We start from the raw sequence: 14,010 nt of genomic DNA on the forward strand, positions 1-14,010 counted from the left end.
AGTTATAATTCATTTTCAACTTGGCATATCTTCTTAGTTAATCAAAGTTGAAAGTTGGTCAAGGTTTAAGCCTTGGACTTGAATCTATAGCTGTTTTGGCTTATAGATCAGAAAAAGAACATGGTAATAAAAAGTAGCACTGAGAATTATTAGAGGAAGAAAAGGGTGCCAAATTAACACATCTATATTTAATTCCTATTAAACCAGAATTACTTCTGAAAATTCTACTGACTTCAGGTATTCAGCGGGTTTTATTTGATTAAAAAAAAAAAAAAAAAAAAAAAAATTGGTCCAAGAATAAAATACCTCATATTTTAACAATTAATCTAGCTTGGTATTCTCAGTTTCAGTATAGGAACTTATGATGACTCAAAGAAGTGACAAGAAGCTATCAGAATGAGATATGGAATAGCAAACCTTTGGACCCTTTACAAAATCCATCAGATAGATTCCAGTCTGATGTACAGTTGTATTTTCTTCCTTTCAAAATCAAACGAAAGAAATCATATATGGTCCCCTCATCAGGACTAAAACCAGTGGAATTAGCCTGCACACTGCCTCAGTCATTATTTTCCTTTCCCAGAGAACAGGGCAATGGCTCTTGAACCCCTAGAGATGAAGCCAAATTTTTCCAAGTTCTAAACTTTCAAAGATTTGTTGATTGTAGTTCTTACTCTACATCCATACTTATTGATTCCTGTTGGTAAAGCAGCCTTTACAGTGCAAGGAATAACAAAATAATAGCAGAACTGTAGAATGTGCTAGAACCTTGTAGATCCTTGGGGGTAGAGGGGAGCAGAACACGTTCTGGTATCTGTAAACTATATGGTTTAGTTCTGTGATAAGGTAGTTTAAATGCTAGAATTCACTTGGGTGAAATTCTAACTTTTATTTGCCATTTTGCCACTTGGAAATAATTAATATTCCAAATGCACATTCACGTTATAGTCCATCACCAAACTGTCTTTTGTTTTCTGCTCATTGTTTCTGGAAATATATACGGGAACAATTTTGGGAAGATTTTTAAATAACAAATTCACATGGTTCACAGGAAAACTAAGGAGCAACATGCATGTTCACATTTAACAGTAACTCTATAAAGTGTGGCTGCTCCAAAAAACAGGACTTGTAGGATGACAATGACAGCAAAACAAGTCTTACTCTAAAGCTTAAACTACGAGAAACATTCTGAACTATTCAAGAAATCCTGTTCTCCCCTCCTTTCTGATTTCTCTCCTAACCCAAAAAAGCTATCAGAGAATTAATCCTGCTTTTCCTTCACTAACCAAAGCCTGGTGGCTTCTGACAGAACAAAGAGAATGAAACCCCTTAGGAACAAGTTCTCTGAAGTGTCTTCATACACATTTCAGATAGGATGGGTTATAAAACTTAACTAAATAAATCAATCCAACCCCCTGTTTTGAGTTCATCTAAAGAGCTAACATTATTCTCATGTTTGAAACTTAAAGCTAATTTTGGAAGACCCTGAGTTGAAACCAGATCCAAAAATCATATTAATAACTTTATCTGTAATCACCTCGGTGTGTCCTTAAGGGAATACACATCTTAATTACCCTGTTATATGCTTTACTAATGGTCAAAGAATTAAGTAGTCCTGGAATGTAATTTGACAGCACACTACACGTACGGTAGGAACACTAGAGAACTGCATCACTGCATAAAGACTAGAGGCTGAAAAACTGTAGTGTACCCTATATAAGAAGTTTAAAGATCAGAAAATACAAACGATCACAAAATTTTATCCTGTATTTCTACAGGCAGTGTTATGTATAGAGTAGTAGATGCTTTCTAAATTTTGTCCTCATCCTTAGAAAGGCAAAAGCGCAATGATTATGGCTTTGCCAAAATCAAAGCACAGACACTCCAGCCCATTTTTAATACAAGCCTATTTGCCCAGCCCTAGTGTCTTTATTCTACTGGCAACAGAAACCATAGCTGCTTGCCCAAAACAGTAATTATTGTATGGCCAAAAGCTAGAATTTATGAGAAGCCTTCTTGAATTATAAACCCAAATTATAGACTGTTACTCCCAAATTAATCCAATTCCCTAACAGTAACAAATTGCCAAATCTGTTTCTCTCAACCCCCATTTTTAATAGGAGAAAAAAACTAGTAAGGAAAAAAAAAAAAAAAAGCGTGGTGGAGGAGGAAAGAGATAGAGAAGAATTTATCATCCCCTCTCATCTCTCCTGAAAACCAGTATAAACGCAATTCCAACCTGTGCAAAACCCAGACTTCTTAGATGTGTAGCATAGTTTGAAAATGTTATACAAACTTGAAACATCAGTGTGAAACCTGCATCATGATGTATGGACTGCTGCATTATGGTCTATAATGTTACTCAAAAGCGCTGCATCAAACCCCTTGGTCCAAAAGAATATGCTCACTGGTTTCTTTCCCCTGCTCAAGTACCATTATTTGCTTAAGTAACAAAATACAAAACAATACATCAAACACCTTCTTTACTTCAAAATTGCGAAGTCAGGATGCCCAGAAGTCATTCTTAAAAATAAAGTTACCTAGTGAATAGTAAAGCTATTGTACTACTTCAAGCATACGAACATATTAAATACCATTAATTTCAGCAACTGTCCGTAAGAATTTCTATGTTTCATAGCATTAGACAATGATTCGTCTAATTCAGCATCCTGTCTCCATCATTAATTTCTACTACTTTATGCACAAAATATAATTAACCAATTGTTGAAGGATAAAACAGAGCAGAAGACACCATCAAATCTCTTTCCTGACCCTTGGAAAAGATACATCAACTCAATAAAATATTCTATTTGACTGGTTATGTTATAACTCAGTTATTAGCTAGTACACATACTATATAAATACAACTATTTAAAAGATTTTTGAAAATGTCTTTTTCAACAGAATTTATCTTATCCACTTTCGCCCAAGATGCTGCATATTTTCAAGATCAGGCTATTTTCAGGTGAACCCCCCTTTAAGCAAAAATTAAATGCGTCCATTTACCTGCTATGGAATTAAAGGGGTTTTTTTGAGTTGAACTTCCTGAATTGTTTCCACTGACAGTCATGCTGTGTTACCAAAGCTTCAAACAGAGCTCATGATGTGAAATTTTACATATTAAGTTTAAAAGTATTTCCTGTGGAAAAATCTTCTCTCAAGTTATTCTTTACAAAAGGTAACCACATTTTGATGTGCATCAAGGTATGAAGCAGCTTCATGGTTTCACCAACAGTCCTCTTTACAGTGTCAACTGAATTTTTTTCCGGTGTTTCAAAGACATAACGTAAAATACATTTGAATCCAATGCAAGAATAGGGCAAGGTGTTTTTTGCAAAGTGGCATAACAACTTCAGTTTCATTTTCAACTACTGTTGGTATACCAGTAATGATGAACAATTTACAGTTTGAATACTGTGCTCAGTTTATCTAGATCTCAGTTTTATTGGCATGCAAGTTTAAATGACTTATTTTCCAAACCTTTCAATTATTACAATATTTCACACCATATTTATTGTTTTACAGTGAGAAACACATATAAAAAGATATCGTTACTGAAAAGGGAGGGAGAGTTATCTTGTAATTTTACAATTACTTTTAAAATATCAAGATGCTTTAATCAATGATAAAATATTTTTGATAGCCAGATCTTCAGAAGATTAAGACTTGATTGTCTTGATTAAAGACTTTGCTTTTATCAGAATTCCATATAAAGATTTTTATAGTGGCATCACTGTTGTACATGAGTACTCCAATACTGTAAAAATTACAAGGAATCTCTCCTTTTCCAGCCATCAGCTCTTCATGACAAAACCCAATATTGTATTATACTCAAGGCTTGCTTGAATTCTTGTGCAACTCACACATGGACAAGTATAGACGTTGGCAGTGAAATACAAGCCCTTGCAACAAGTTTTGAATTCATCCTTTTGTTCATGTGTCAGGCCTTTCTGAGCCAGTATGTCAACTTGGAAACTTAAGCTAAGCTGGCGTTTTAAAAAGCTGAAAACTTGCCACGTTTCAAGAGCCCTCCCTCCTCACTACAGATAAACTATGTCTAAAAACAGATGTCCTGATTCTAGATTAACTTATTTTGTAATGAAATCTTTTAAATTTTGCTTTGTTTATTAAAGGGTAAGCTTTCAGTTCACAGGTCTGTTATTGACACAAATATTTTTGAAAGACAATCTGATGGCTCCCACATATTCCGTATTTTGCAAATGTATCTTCTTACATTCTGGAAAGCTGAAAAAACCCAGCCACCTAACACTGAAAAGTGACAGACAAAACTCTTACTGTACGAAGGGCTGGAAAGGACTTTGCATCTTGAACTTAATTTCCATAAAAGGAAACACACATCTGATTCACGCAAGCTGTCTTTTAGAAGACTAATAATTGCATAAAATAATCTAAGTAAATAAATACCATCAAATAAATACACCTGCTTGTAACCTCTTATTCTTTAAAGCTTACATTAAAGGATATTTTCTATGGTGAGAAATATAAACGAAACAGATTAAAAATTTTAACTTGTATGTTTACAGAACTATGAAAATTTCAGAACAAAAGCTTGATTAAACAAGCAGAGGAAAAATTCTCATGTTGCTTGTGGTAAATATCTGAAAATATGACATGATCCCACAAGCACTATTTCCAAGATCTACATTTACTTTTCTTTACTGTAGTTAATTACCAGGGACAAAAGTTTAAAAAAATAACAACATGAAAGACAGAAATTAAACCAAATTAAGGAAATATAAGAAGGGAAACTTGGCTTACATAGAACACTAAGTTAATTTTTGATTTGCTTTCCCATGTTTTTTAATACAAATTTCATGACCGTGTTGTAGATGGTTTATTTGTTGAAAGAAAGATAAGAATGTGAGATGCTTAAAAACAGCCAAGGTTTTTGAGGGCTTGTGCTACAAAGTGTCTAATGGTCTCAGTTAATGGATTTCCCAGCACATTTGGCAAGCTAATATTCCGAAGACAACTGCAATAATTCTAAGTGCTTTGGTATATTCAGATCCTTGAAATTAAATAATTCAGTATTTGACTTCTTGTGTAAGCTCCATTTTTGACACTGTTGCCATATTAAAAAGGACCTGTCACAACAAGGGTAGGAATTGAGAGGGCTTGGTCTTAAACTTGAGTACCTCATCTGCCTAGGGATAACTAATGGAAGACCAATGTGTCTCTCTTACAGCAAATAATTCCCCCAAATACCAGACAGTGATTATCAGAAAGTGTAACCCGTTTTAAGCATAGACAAAAAAGAAAATAGTCTGCTGTAGTAAGTCTGCAAGGAGTAATAATTAGCTCTAAATGTAAGAAAAATGTGAGCTTTTGGTTACCAACTTGGCAACCTTGTAGACAGAATTGAAAAAATGGCAACTCTCTTTTCTTTTGTATGCCAAAAGAAAGGCACTTTCACAAGTCTACAGGTAGGAAGACTCATCTGTGCTGGCAATACAGAAAAGGAAGTAGGCAACTCTTTTCCATTATTGTCCAAACCAGAATTTCAGTAACTAATTTAGAGGATTTGGGGCTTGAGGGATTCTGGGAATTATTTTCTGGGGCTAATGATCAATGGTTTATATTTTTACACAGCTATTCTTAAACACTCAATGTTAGGCTTTACATTCAGTCATGCTACATACAACTTTCCTTGGGGCGGCATTACAGAATTATAATCGGCTGGTATCAGAGAGGATTAGTCATAATTCCAACAGTCATGACTGCAAGAAATACTGATTTGGGCCATGAGCAATCCATTTGATTGGAATAATCTGCATCAGTTCATTTTATTAAAACCCAAGGAATGCAAAATAGGACTATATTCATTGTAAGAAAGATTCTCCTTTCTATGTCTTTTAAACAATTCAGTAGAATTGCTTAAGTGAATTTCCACACTCAAAGTAATTTGGGGATTAATTAGACACTACTTACGAAATCTACTGCAAACGGAAGTCACTTCTGCATATAAAATATTAGTTTAACACAGTCTTAACTCCTAAAGAAGACTGTCTGTAGTGCCTAATTATTACATACTATTACCGTGATATTATTTGGAAACTGTGTTATCTTGGCAACTGATTTACCTTGAATTCTTCAACAATAATACCCAAAGCTTCATGTCCGGCTTTTCTCATGTCTTCTAACTCCTGCTTATGCTTTTCCTGTACAAAAACATGGAAAGATTATATACAACATAGGCTCCCGACATAACTTTAATAAGGACAGTAAAAACCAATTATTTTCCTCATTTTTGGTATTTTCTATGAACAAATACTCTTGGTTCTTTAGATATTACATATATGATCAATTCAAGTTGGTCCTAGTATTAAACTTGTTTTCTTTATTTTACTTGATTAGTGCCCAGATAATTCTAAATGGTCTTCTTTTTTTGTTTAATTTTCTTTGTTACTCTGATTTTTCTAGTTTCTTGGTATACCTGTGGATGGCAGGAGTTCCAAATGACTCTTTTAGTAAATGTTATTTACTGCCTATATTAACAAAAATGTTGAAAATTACTAGTATCAGATTCATCTTCCTTAGAAGAGCACACCTTTCTCCAACTCATTACATAGCTCCTTTTAAATCTTTTTTTTTTTTTTTCATTTTTAAGGTTCCCAGGAAAGTATTCTTGTATAAGACATCCTGAATATATTTTTCAAATACAGCTCTACTGTTTACTTTTTATTTAATTCACAGTATTGTCTAAAAATAACATGGACTAGAACATTCTAATAATTTGCCTTTTCATAAAACTGCTTGCCTGTGGTTTGCTTTCCGAGCCTGCAATGTGAACACCTCATTAGATTCTCATCAGCATTTCACACTTATCAATGAACAGCACCACTTTTTCAAATCACCAATTAGTAAGAAGATGAAAAACTTTCCGTCCTCCCTCACTCTTTGCTTCAGGGATTTGTTCTTAGATAAGCTAGCACAAGAGGTCACGGGTGCTTTAAATCACCTTGGAAAAGTGCTGCAGAAAGCAGAAGGACATTCATCACAGTTTGCAGTGATTACAGGGCAAAAATCAGACAGAGCTTTCACTACATATTTATTGCTTTTTGGATGGCATTCAAGTTAAAATTAATTAATACAATTCTATGTTTTCTAAGATCTGTATATTTGAAACAAGCAAAACCTAACAAATCACGTTCACTTTTAATTATGAAAGGTCATGTAATATTAAAAAATAAACTAATCTGTCTGTAACTCTGTATTTGATTAGCGGTTTCTGCTCTGTCGTTCAGATCCTTTCTCCTGAAAGGGCGTTAGAAAAAAGGTTTGAAACTATAGCTATACAAACTTCTTATCATTGGCCCAAATATGAGTTCTTGAGCAGAAGTGATTTTGTGAAGCTCTGCAAGATTCATAGAATGACACAATTGTAGAATCAACTAGGTTGGAAAAAACCTTTAAGATCATCAAGTCCAACCATTACCCCAGGACTGCCAAGTCCACCACTAAACCACGTCACTAAAGGCCTCATCCACACAGGTTTTGAACACTTCCAGGGACAGTGATTCCACCATTTCCCTGAGCAGCCTGTTCCAACACCTGATTACCCTCTCAGTGAAGAAATTGTTTCTAATATCCAGTCTAAACCTCCCCTGGTGCAGCTTGAGGCCACTACCTCTTGTCCTATCACTTGTTACTTGGGAGAAGAGACCAGCCACCTCCTCGCTCAATCCTCCTTAAGGTAGTTGTAGAGAACGATAACATACTCCCTGAGCCTTCTCTTCTCCAGACTAAACAACTCCAGATCCCTCAGCCATTCCTCATCAGGCTTGTGCTCCAGGCCCTTCACCAGCTTTGTTGCCCTTCTCTGGACCTGCTCCAACAATTCAATGTCTCACTTGTATTTTGGGGTCAACTGATACTATTTGCTTTTTACATTTTACATTATTATTCCTAAACCCTGTTTAAGAGAAAAAAAAGTCAGGAAAAACATGCCAATAAAATAGTAAGTTAAGACAAAGATGTACAAACGTTTCTATGACACCTGTTAAAAGTCTCATAGTACCATATATAACATGCAAGCCAGTTATCTGAGTTGATGCTGGCTGCCTATCTTCCCTAAGGCTGTGATATCTTCAGAATTAGCCACAAGTCAGAGCCGATACCTTAGAAAGTGATGTACTCATTTCTGTACTAATGCAAAAAGGCAAACTGTAATTCCCTGGAGGCAACTAAGTTAGAAGACAAATTTCAAATCCATCTTACACATTTGCTGTATATAATTACAGCATTTAGACTCTTTATATTGGACTCAATTCTTCCATTACATCATGATTTTCCTCTCCACAAAAATTACCAGCTCTTTCTTTCAAAGCATCATTTAAAAAAAATAATAAATAACATTTCGTATCAAAATGATTGTTAAGAAACTGGTAACTTCTCATTTGAAGATACATATTTCCTCCAATAAACCAAAGTATAAAGAAAAAATAGAATCACTGAATACAACAGAAATAAAATACTGAAAATTTGCGTTAAACATGATGAGAATCAGTCCATAATGGCTAATTAATATACACACTAGAGTGTGCTATTGTATATAAAATACAGATTGGTCACTACTTCTGTTCACATAAAACAAGAATGTGAGCTTTCCAGAACACTAAGACACTGGAGTGCGTCCAGGTCTATAGGAAAGCAAGTATTTTCACTGTGGTTGTATCACCAACATCCTAGTGAAAGATACAGCTGAGAACTGAAAGATAAGGACAAATATTTTTAGAGGAAGGAAGGAAAGAAAGATTTCAGATTTCCCTATATAACCAAAATAACATGATGTATGCACATCTTAAGCTTTCCATAGGAACCAAGGAGGTATTATAATTTATTTTATACAAGTAAATGTCATTGCTGGAGTAGACAACGAAAGTGAATGAGGTACAAAGTGAAATAGTGAACAAATTTTGATGAGCAACATTGGTGTGTTATCGGCATTGTTCTCAGACTAAACTCGAAAACACAGAACTGCACCAGCTACTAAGAAGGAGAAAAATAACTATTACAGCTGAACCCAGGACAGCAACTTCCTAATATAGTGGTGAGGACATTTCCTGCCGAGTTAGAACTGAGCTGATCCAGACCTGAGTGAGTGTGAATAGACCAGTCTGCTGGGAGACTTTATGACTGATTAAATATGAAAAACTATGTTAAGGAAATAGTATGGAAGAGCCTACACATGCAAAAAACCAAAATATAATTATAGTTCCCATACCACATGTAACTAAACTCTTCAAGTATTTGCAGTGTACAACATGGATCTCCACCCTGTCATGTTTAAGACATACTGTGTGAAGAACAATTACAGTTTATATCTGCTCACTTATTCTACAAGATAAAACTCTCCACTGAGGAGAAACTCTCCACTGATAAGGACATTAAGCACAAAAAACAAGACCTAACACACATTCAGAACAATCTCTTAATTAATACTAAGTGTTCTTGGTATTAATATACGTTTTGCTATCAAAACTGTATGATATGGTAAATAGCACAGTACATTTGGCATAGGAAGCCTTCTCTGACTGCCTTTAGGTTTTTAAAACATTATGCAAATAGTTACTTCTTTAGGATAGAGCTACAACCATCTTCTGCTACTGATGTTTGCCTACTTGCTCACGTAATTTAAATGGACATTATAGCAAGAGACAGCAAAGAAGAAAGAGCAAACAGGAGACCAATCCCAATCAACCTGACAAAAGAGAATGCTTTTGTTATTCAACACAGTAAGCATGAAAGGAATTCTCTTAATTAGGACATTCTTAGGTCTTTTATCCTAAGAGCATCGGTCTTCAGATTAATTTAAATTCCATCACTGTTCATAACGAACAAAATATTAACTTGGAAAGGGTTACCGCTGTCATCAACAGCTATTGATATTGAAGGCAGTTATAGTACCCAAAACAATGTTATATATGACATATTTTAAAATGTATTAGTATTTATGTATTACTCTACTATACTATATTACTATATATAAATATGTATAGAAAAACTACACAAGGAGAGTTTTTCTTCTTCCTTTAGATAGGAAACTGACCTGCAGAATGTAAAGGGACAAAAACAAGCTTCTCTTGACCTTTTTGTTCAAGAGAAACAAACACTTGTCAGTTAGACTGTATTGCCCAACTCAGAATGCAAACTGCATCTGTAACCTACTCCAACATTATTATTGCATCCAAAGAACTGCTACTGAATTGAAAACTTCTAGATTAAGTTGTTGGTTATTTGTTTTACCTACCTGACTAATAAATAATCTAAGCATGTAGGAAAAAATAAACTCAAAACCAAACAAAACAAAACAAACAAAAAAAAAAACCCCAAAAAAACCCCCACACAAGCAAAAAATCCCAAACCAAACAAAAAACAATCCAAAGAGATACAAGCTACACCTTTGCCAGAGACAACAAAAAAGTAAAATGAGAAAGCATGAGAACTAACTTCTCCCTTCTTTTAAGATACAACAGTACTACTACAGTTTCTGAAGGAAAAGGTTTGAAGCCTAACCTCAGAAAAATTCAAACTAGAAGGAAGCATCTCCCACAGTTCAGAAAAAGCTTCCCAAATCACAGATACACAGATTTTTATAAGAAGTCCTTCTCACTTCTTGTTGTGTATCTTAGGAAACTAGTCATGCAGTTCCACACTCTGAATGAGTACATTGTGCTTACTGTAAAACCTCACACAGAACATAGGCAGATATATCTAAAACCACCAAAAATGTTATATTCCATACAACAATGATTTAAGTTTACAGTAACTGATATTCTGATTAGTTTAACATTTGAAATACTGCATTAATCAGATTTTTGGTTCAGGCATTCCTGGCCCTGCCCTTAATTGCTAGTCTTTTTGCTGGCAATGAGGTAGGCCAGATTGGAGTGAAATATTCCAAATAATTCAGCCTGGGGAGTATCCCCTGAAATTGAGTTATGACTTTAGTGACTGGGAGTGGGCTATTTTTTTTTCTCAGTTTATGACCAAAGCATTAAATCCCAAAAAAATCACACAATCATTCAGGTTGGAAGAGTTCTCCAGAGGTCATCTAGTTGAATCTCCTGCTGAAAGCAAGACGACAGTGAATTCAGACCAGATTGCTCAGATTCTTGTCCAGTCAGACCCTGAAAATCTCCAAGGATGGAGATTTCACAACCTCACTGGCTAAAACATCCCAATGCTTAACTTCATCCCAAAAGCATTTTTTTCCTTGTACTAAACTCTAACTTCCCATGTTTCAATTTATCACCATTTCCACTTGTCCTCCTGCAATGCATCTCTGCAGAGCTTGTCTAACTCTGGTTTTCTGACAACTTTGTAGGTACTGAACATTTCCTGTTAGGTTCCTCCTAAGCCTTCTTTTCTCCAGGTGGAGGCCAAGATACACAATGTCCACTGCATTCCTCTCATCCACAATCTAGGTGTTTCATCACAGAAGGTCACCAAGTTGTTCAGGTATAATTTATCTTTTTGGTAAATCCATGTTGGCTATTTCCAATCACCTTCTTCATGTGCTCAGAAATGGCTGCCAAGAGGACTTGTGCCATGATTTTCCCAAGGACCAAAAGGCTAGCATGCCTGCATCCTTACATCATCCTTCTTGTCTTTTTCCAAGAATCAGACACTTTCCTCAGTTTCCAGGTTGACAGAGAACTCTCTCCTAGTGACAGAGAGCTCTCTCATCACCTAACTAAACCAGCCTGCTCTCCTGAACTCTGCAGTGTGAAGCTGCTTGTTTTTTATAAATGACAGCACCACGTTTTCTTCTTCCTTGCCTTTCAAATGAGCTGATATTCATCATCAATACTAGATATCCAGTCACCCAAAGTACCCCAACACATTTATTATAACTTTATTATAAGTTATTTCAAAGTTATAATTCATCCTCTGAACATGGAGCTCCAGCTCCTCCTGCTTGTTTCCCAGATCGATGTATTTGCATATGCATATTTAACACGGGCCCCTGAAAATCAGTTCAATTTTTGTGTTACTTGGTGAGTGGGAGTCTGGTTTTGGTTACTACTTTTACCACCTCCCACCTCTGAGGTGACTAAACTCACGCTTCTTGAAAAGAAATATATGTTGAACTCATACATGAGAGAAGATAGTCGTGCTTCCCTCCTTTGCAAGCAACAGGTAAGATGAACAAAAAGAGATGACAGTATTACGTTCTTAATTCTGTGTTCAAGAACATTGGCTTGTTTAGCAAAGATGATGACAACCTCTAGTTGCCTGTCATCAGTTCAAGTTCCAGTAGTACAGTATTTGTAACAAACAAAACCCCCACTCTTCCTGCCTTCCCCGAAAAGCCCCCTCAAACTTTGGAGTCTAAATACAGACCTAGACATCTAAAGAGCATTGCCATGTGTAAACTGTAAAATGCATTTATTTATTTCTCTATTTTACTTACTTTGAAACACTGATGACATTTAACTAAAACCAAAACTACTTACAGAAGATAAAAGTCACAATTCTGGGGGTTGGGTGGATGGAAAATCTAATCAGTCTATTAGAAGGATGATCTATTTAATCAATTCCTTTTCTATAAGCAGTCTTCTAAATAAGCAAGAATCAACTATTTTTATTCAAGCCAGAACGCACCAGATGTAACATTCTGGAAAAGTCAGCAATGTTTGATACCGCCTTAAGTTACTTATACATAATGAAAAGCTATGCTGGGATTTAACTTTTTTGTTGTTGTTTTATTTTCATTTTTTAAAATTTAATTGCAAATTGAAAATCACATAGGCCTGCTAGGTTTCAAAAATTACAGATCATTAAGCTATGTCATCTAATCGATTTCTAAAAAATTGGTACACACTGACCACAAAAGGCAAATGGATTCATACAGATAAATATTCAAAGTTCCACATCTATAGCAAAACCAACAAAAATAGACCTATACCTGTGCTTTTCTAAAGAAACTCTAAGAGCTTGGCTGTTTTTTGGAGGGAGTGGGGATTGGTTGGTTGGGGGGGGGGTTTGAGGGTTTTTTTCTTGTTCGGGAGCTTTTTGAGGTTTTTTGTTTTGTCCATTTACTTCTTGATCTAGATGATAGCAACACAAAGAAATTCTGAGAAAGATTCTTTGAGAAACAATACCATGACCTTTGTAACAAGGTCAGTCTTTTTCAAAGCAAAAGAGCAGAGTATTAATTGAAAGATGAAACATGAAGTTGGGGACAATGTTAGAAAAAAATATTTAAGTCGAATCTGTCCTTCAGCTTAAACTTTTGTTTCCTTCAGTTGAAGCTATACGTGGATATACTAAGAAGAAAATTCCCACTGTAGAAAGTAATCAACAAAGAAAGAACTGAAAAAATAAACCTGCTAGCAACTTCTTTCCTGCCCAAACAAGAAACAGAGATTTAATATACATTAAATTTAATTTTTGTCTTCTTAGAGCCTTTCCTTTTCCCTTTGTCTGAGAACTGCACTGCGGCCCAAGAGCTGCACAAGCACACCTTTGAGGAAGTGACTGATTTTTCCATCTAACACCCATCCACTCTCTAGATCTTTTTGAATTTGCCATTAAATTGCTTCTAAAACACACTATTCTCCCCTTCACTCTTCCTCTTCCCTCCAAGGATGGTAAAACCACGGTTCTCATCTTTCAATTTTTTTCTTTGGACAACAGTTACTCTACAGCTCCTTTTTTAATCTATTCAACATGCTGCAGCCAAAAAAACCAAACCAAAACAAACAACAAAACAACATCAACAAAACACAAACACGAAAAAACCACACAGGAGGCATGTGGGGAGAATGAACAGAGATCGCACTTTCTTCCTCAAAAAATCAAGACTAGGACAAAATAGTAACAGTAAGAACCCTCCTGTTGCTGAAAAAGTGAGAGGGAGAAGCAAAGGAATTCTAATTTGGACACAAATATCACTTCCTCTAACTCTACAAACTAAGACCATACATATGCCACCCCTTTGAGAGTCCCCTGGTTCTTTTCTACAAGCCAGCTGGCAGGGGTGCA

The 14,010-nt window shown here is 35.4% G+C and overlaps 1 protein-coding gene across 13 annotated transcripts in view; it reads right to left on the reverse strand.

Annotated features, from left to right (window-relative positions):
• The window catches only part of CCDC91 (coiled-coil domain containing 91), a 114,548-nt gene that overhangs the window by 52,033 nt on the left and 48,505 nt on the right, over positions 1–14,010 (reverse strand). For all 13 annotated transcript variants that reach the window (XM_030479391.1, XM_030479393.1, XM_030479383.1 and 10 more), the window contains one exon: positions 6,102–6,179. In XM_030479391.1, the coding sequence (XP_030335251.1) occupies positions 6,102–6,179 (78 nt within the window). The remainder of the gene's footprint in view (positions 1–6,101; positions 6,180–14,010) is intronic.

The sequence above is a fragment of the Strigops habroptila genome, chromosome 3, assembly GCF_004027225.2.
Source record: "Strigops habroptila isolate Jane chromosome 3, bStrHab1.2.pri, whole genome shotgun sequence".
NCBI lineage: Eukaryota > Metazoa > Chordata > Aves > Psittaciformes > Psittacidae > Strigops > Strigops habroptila.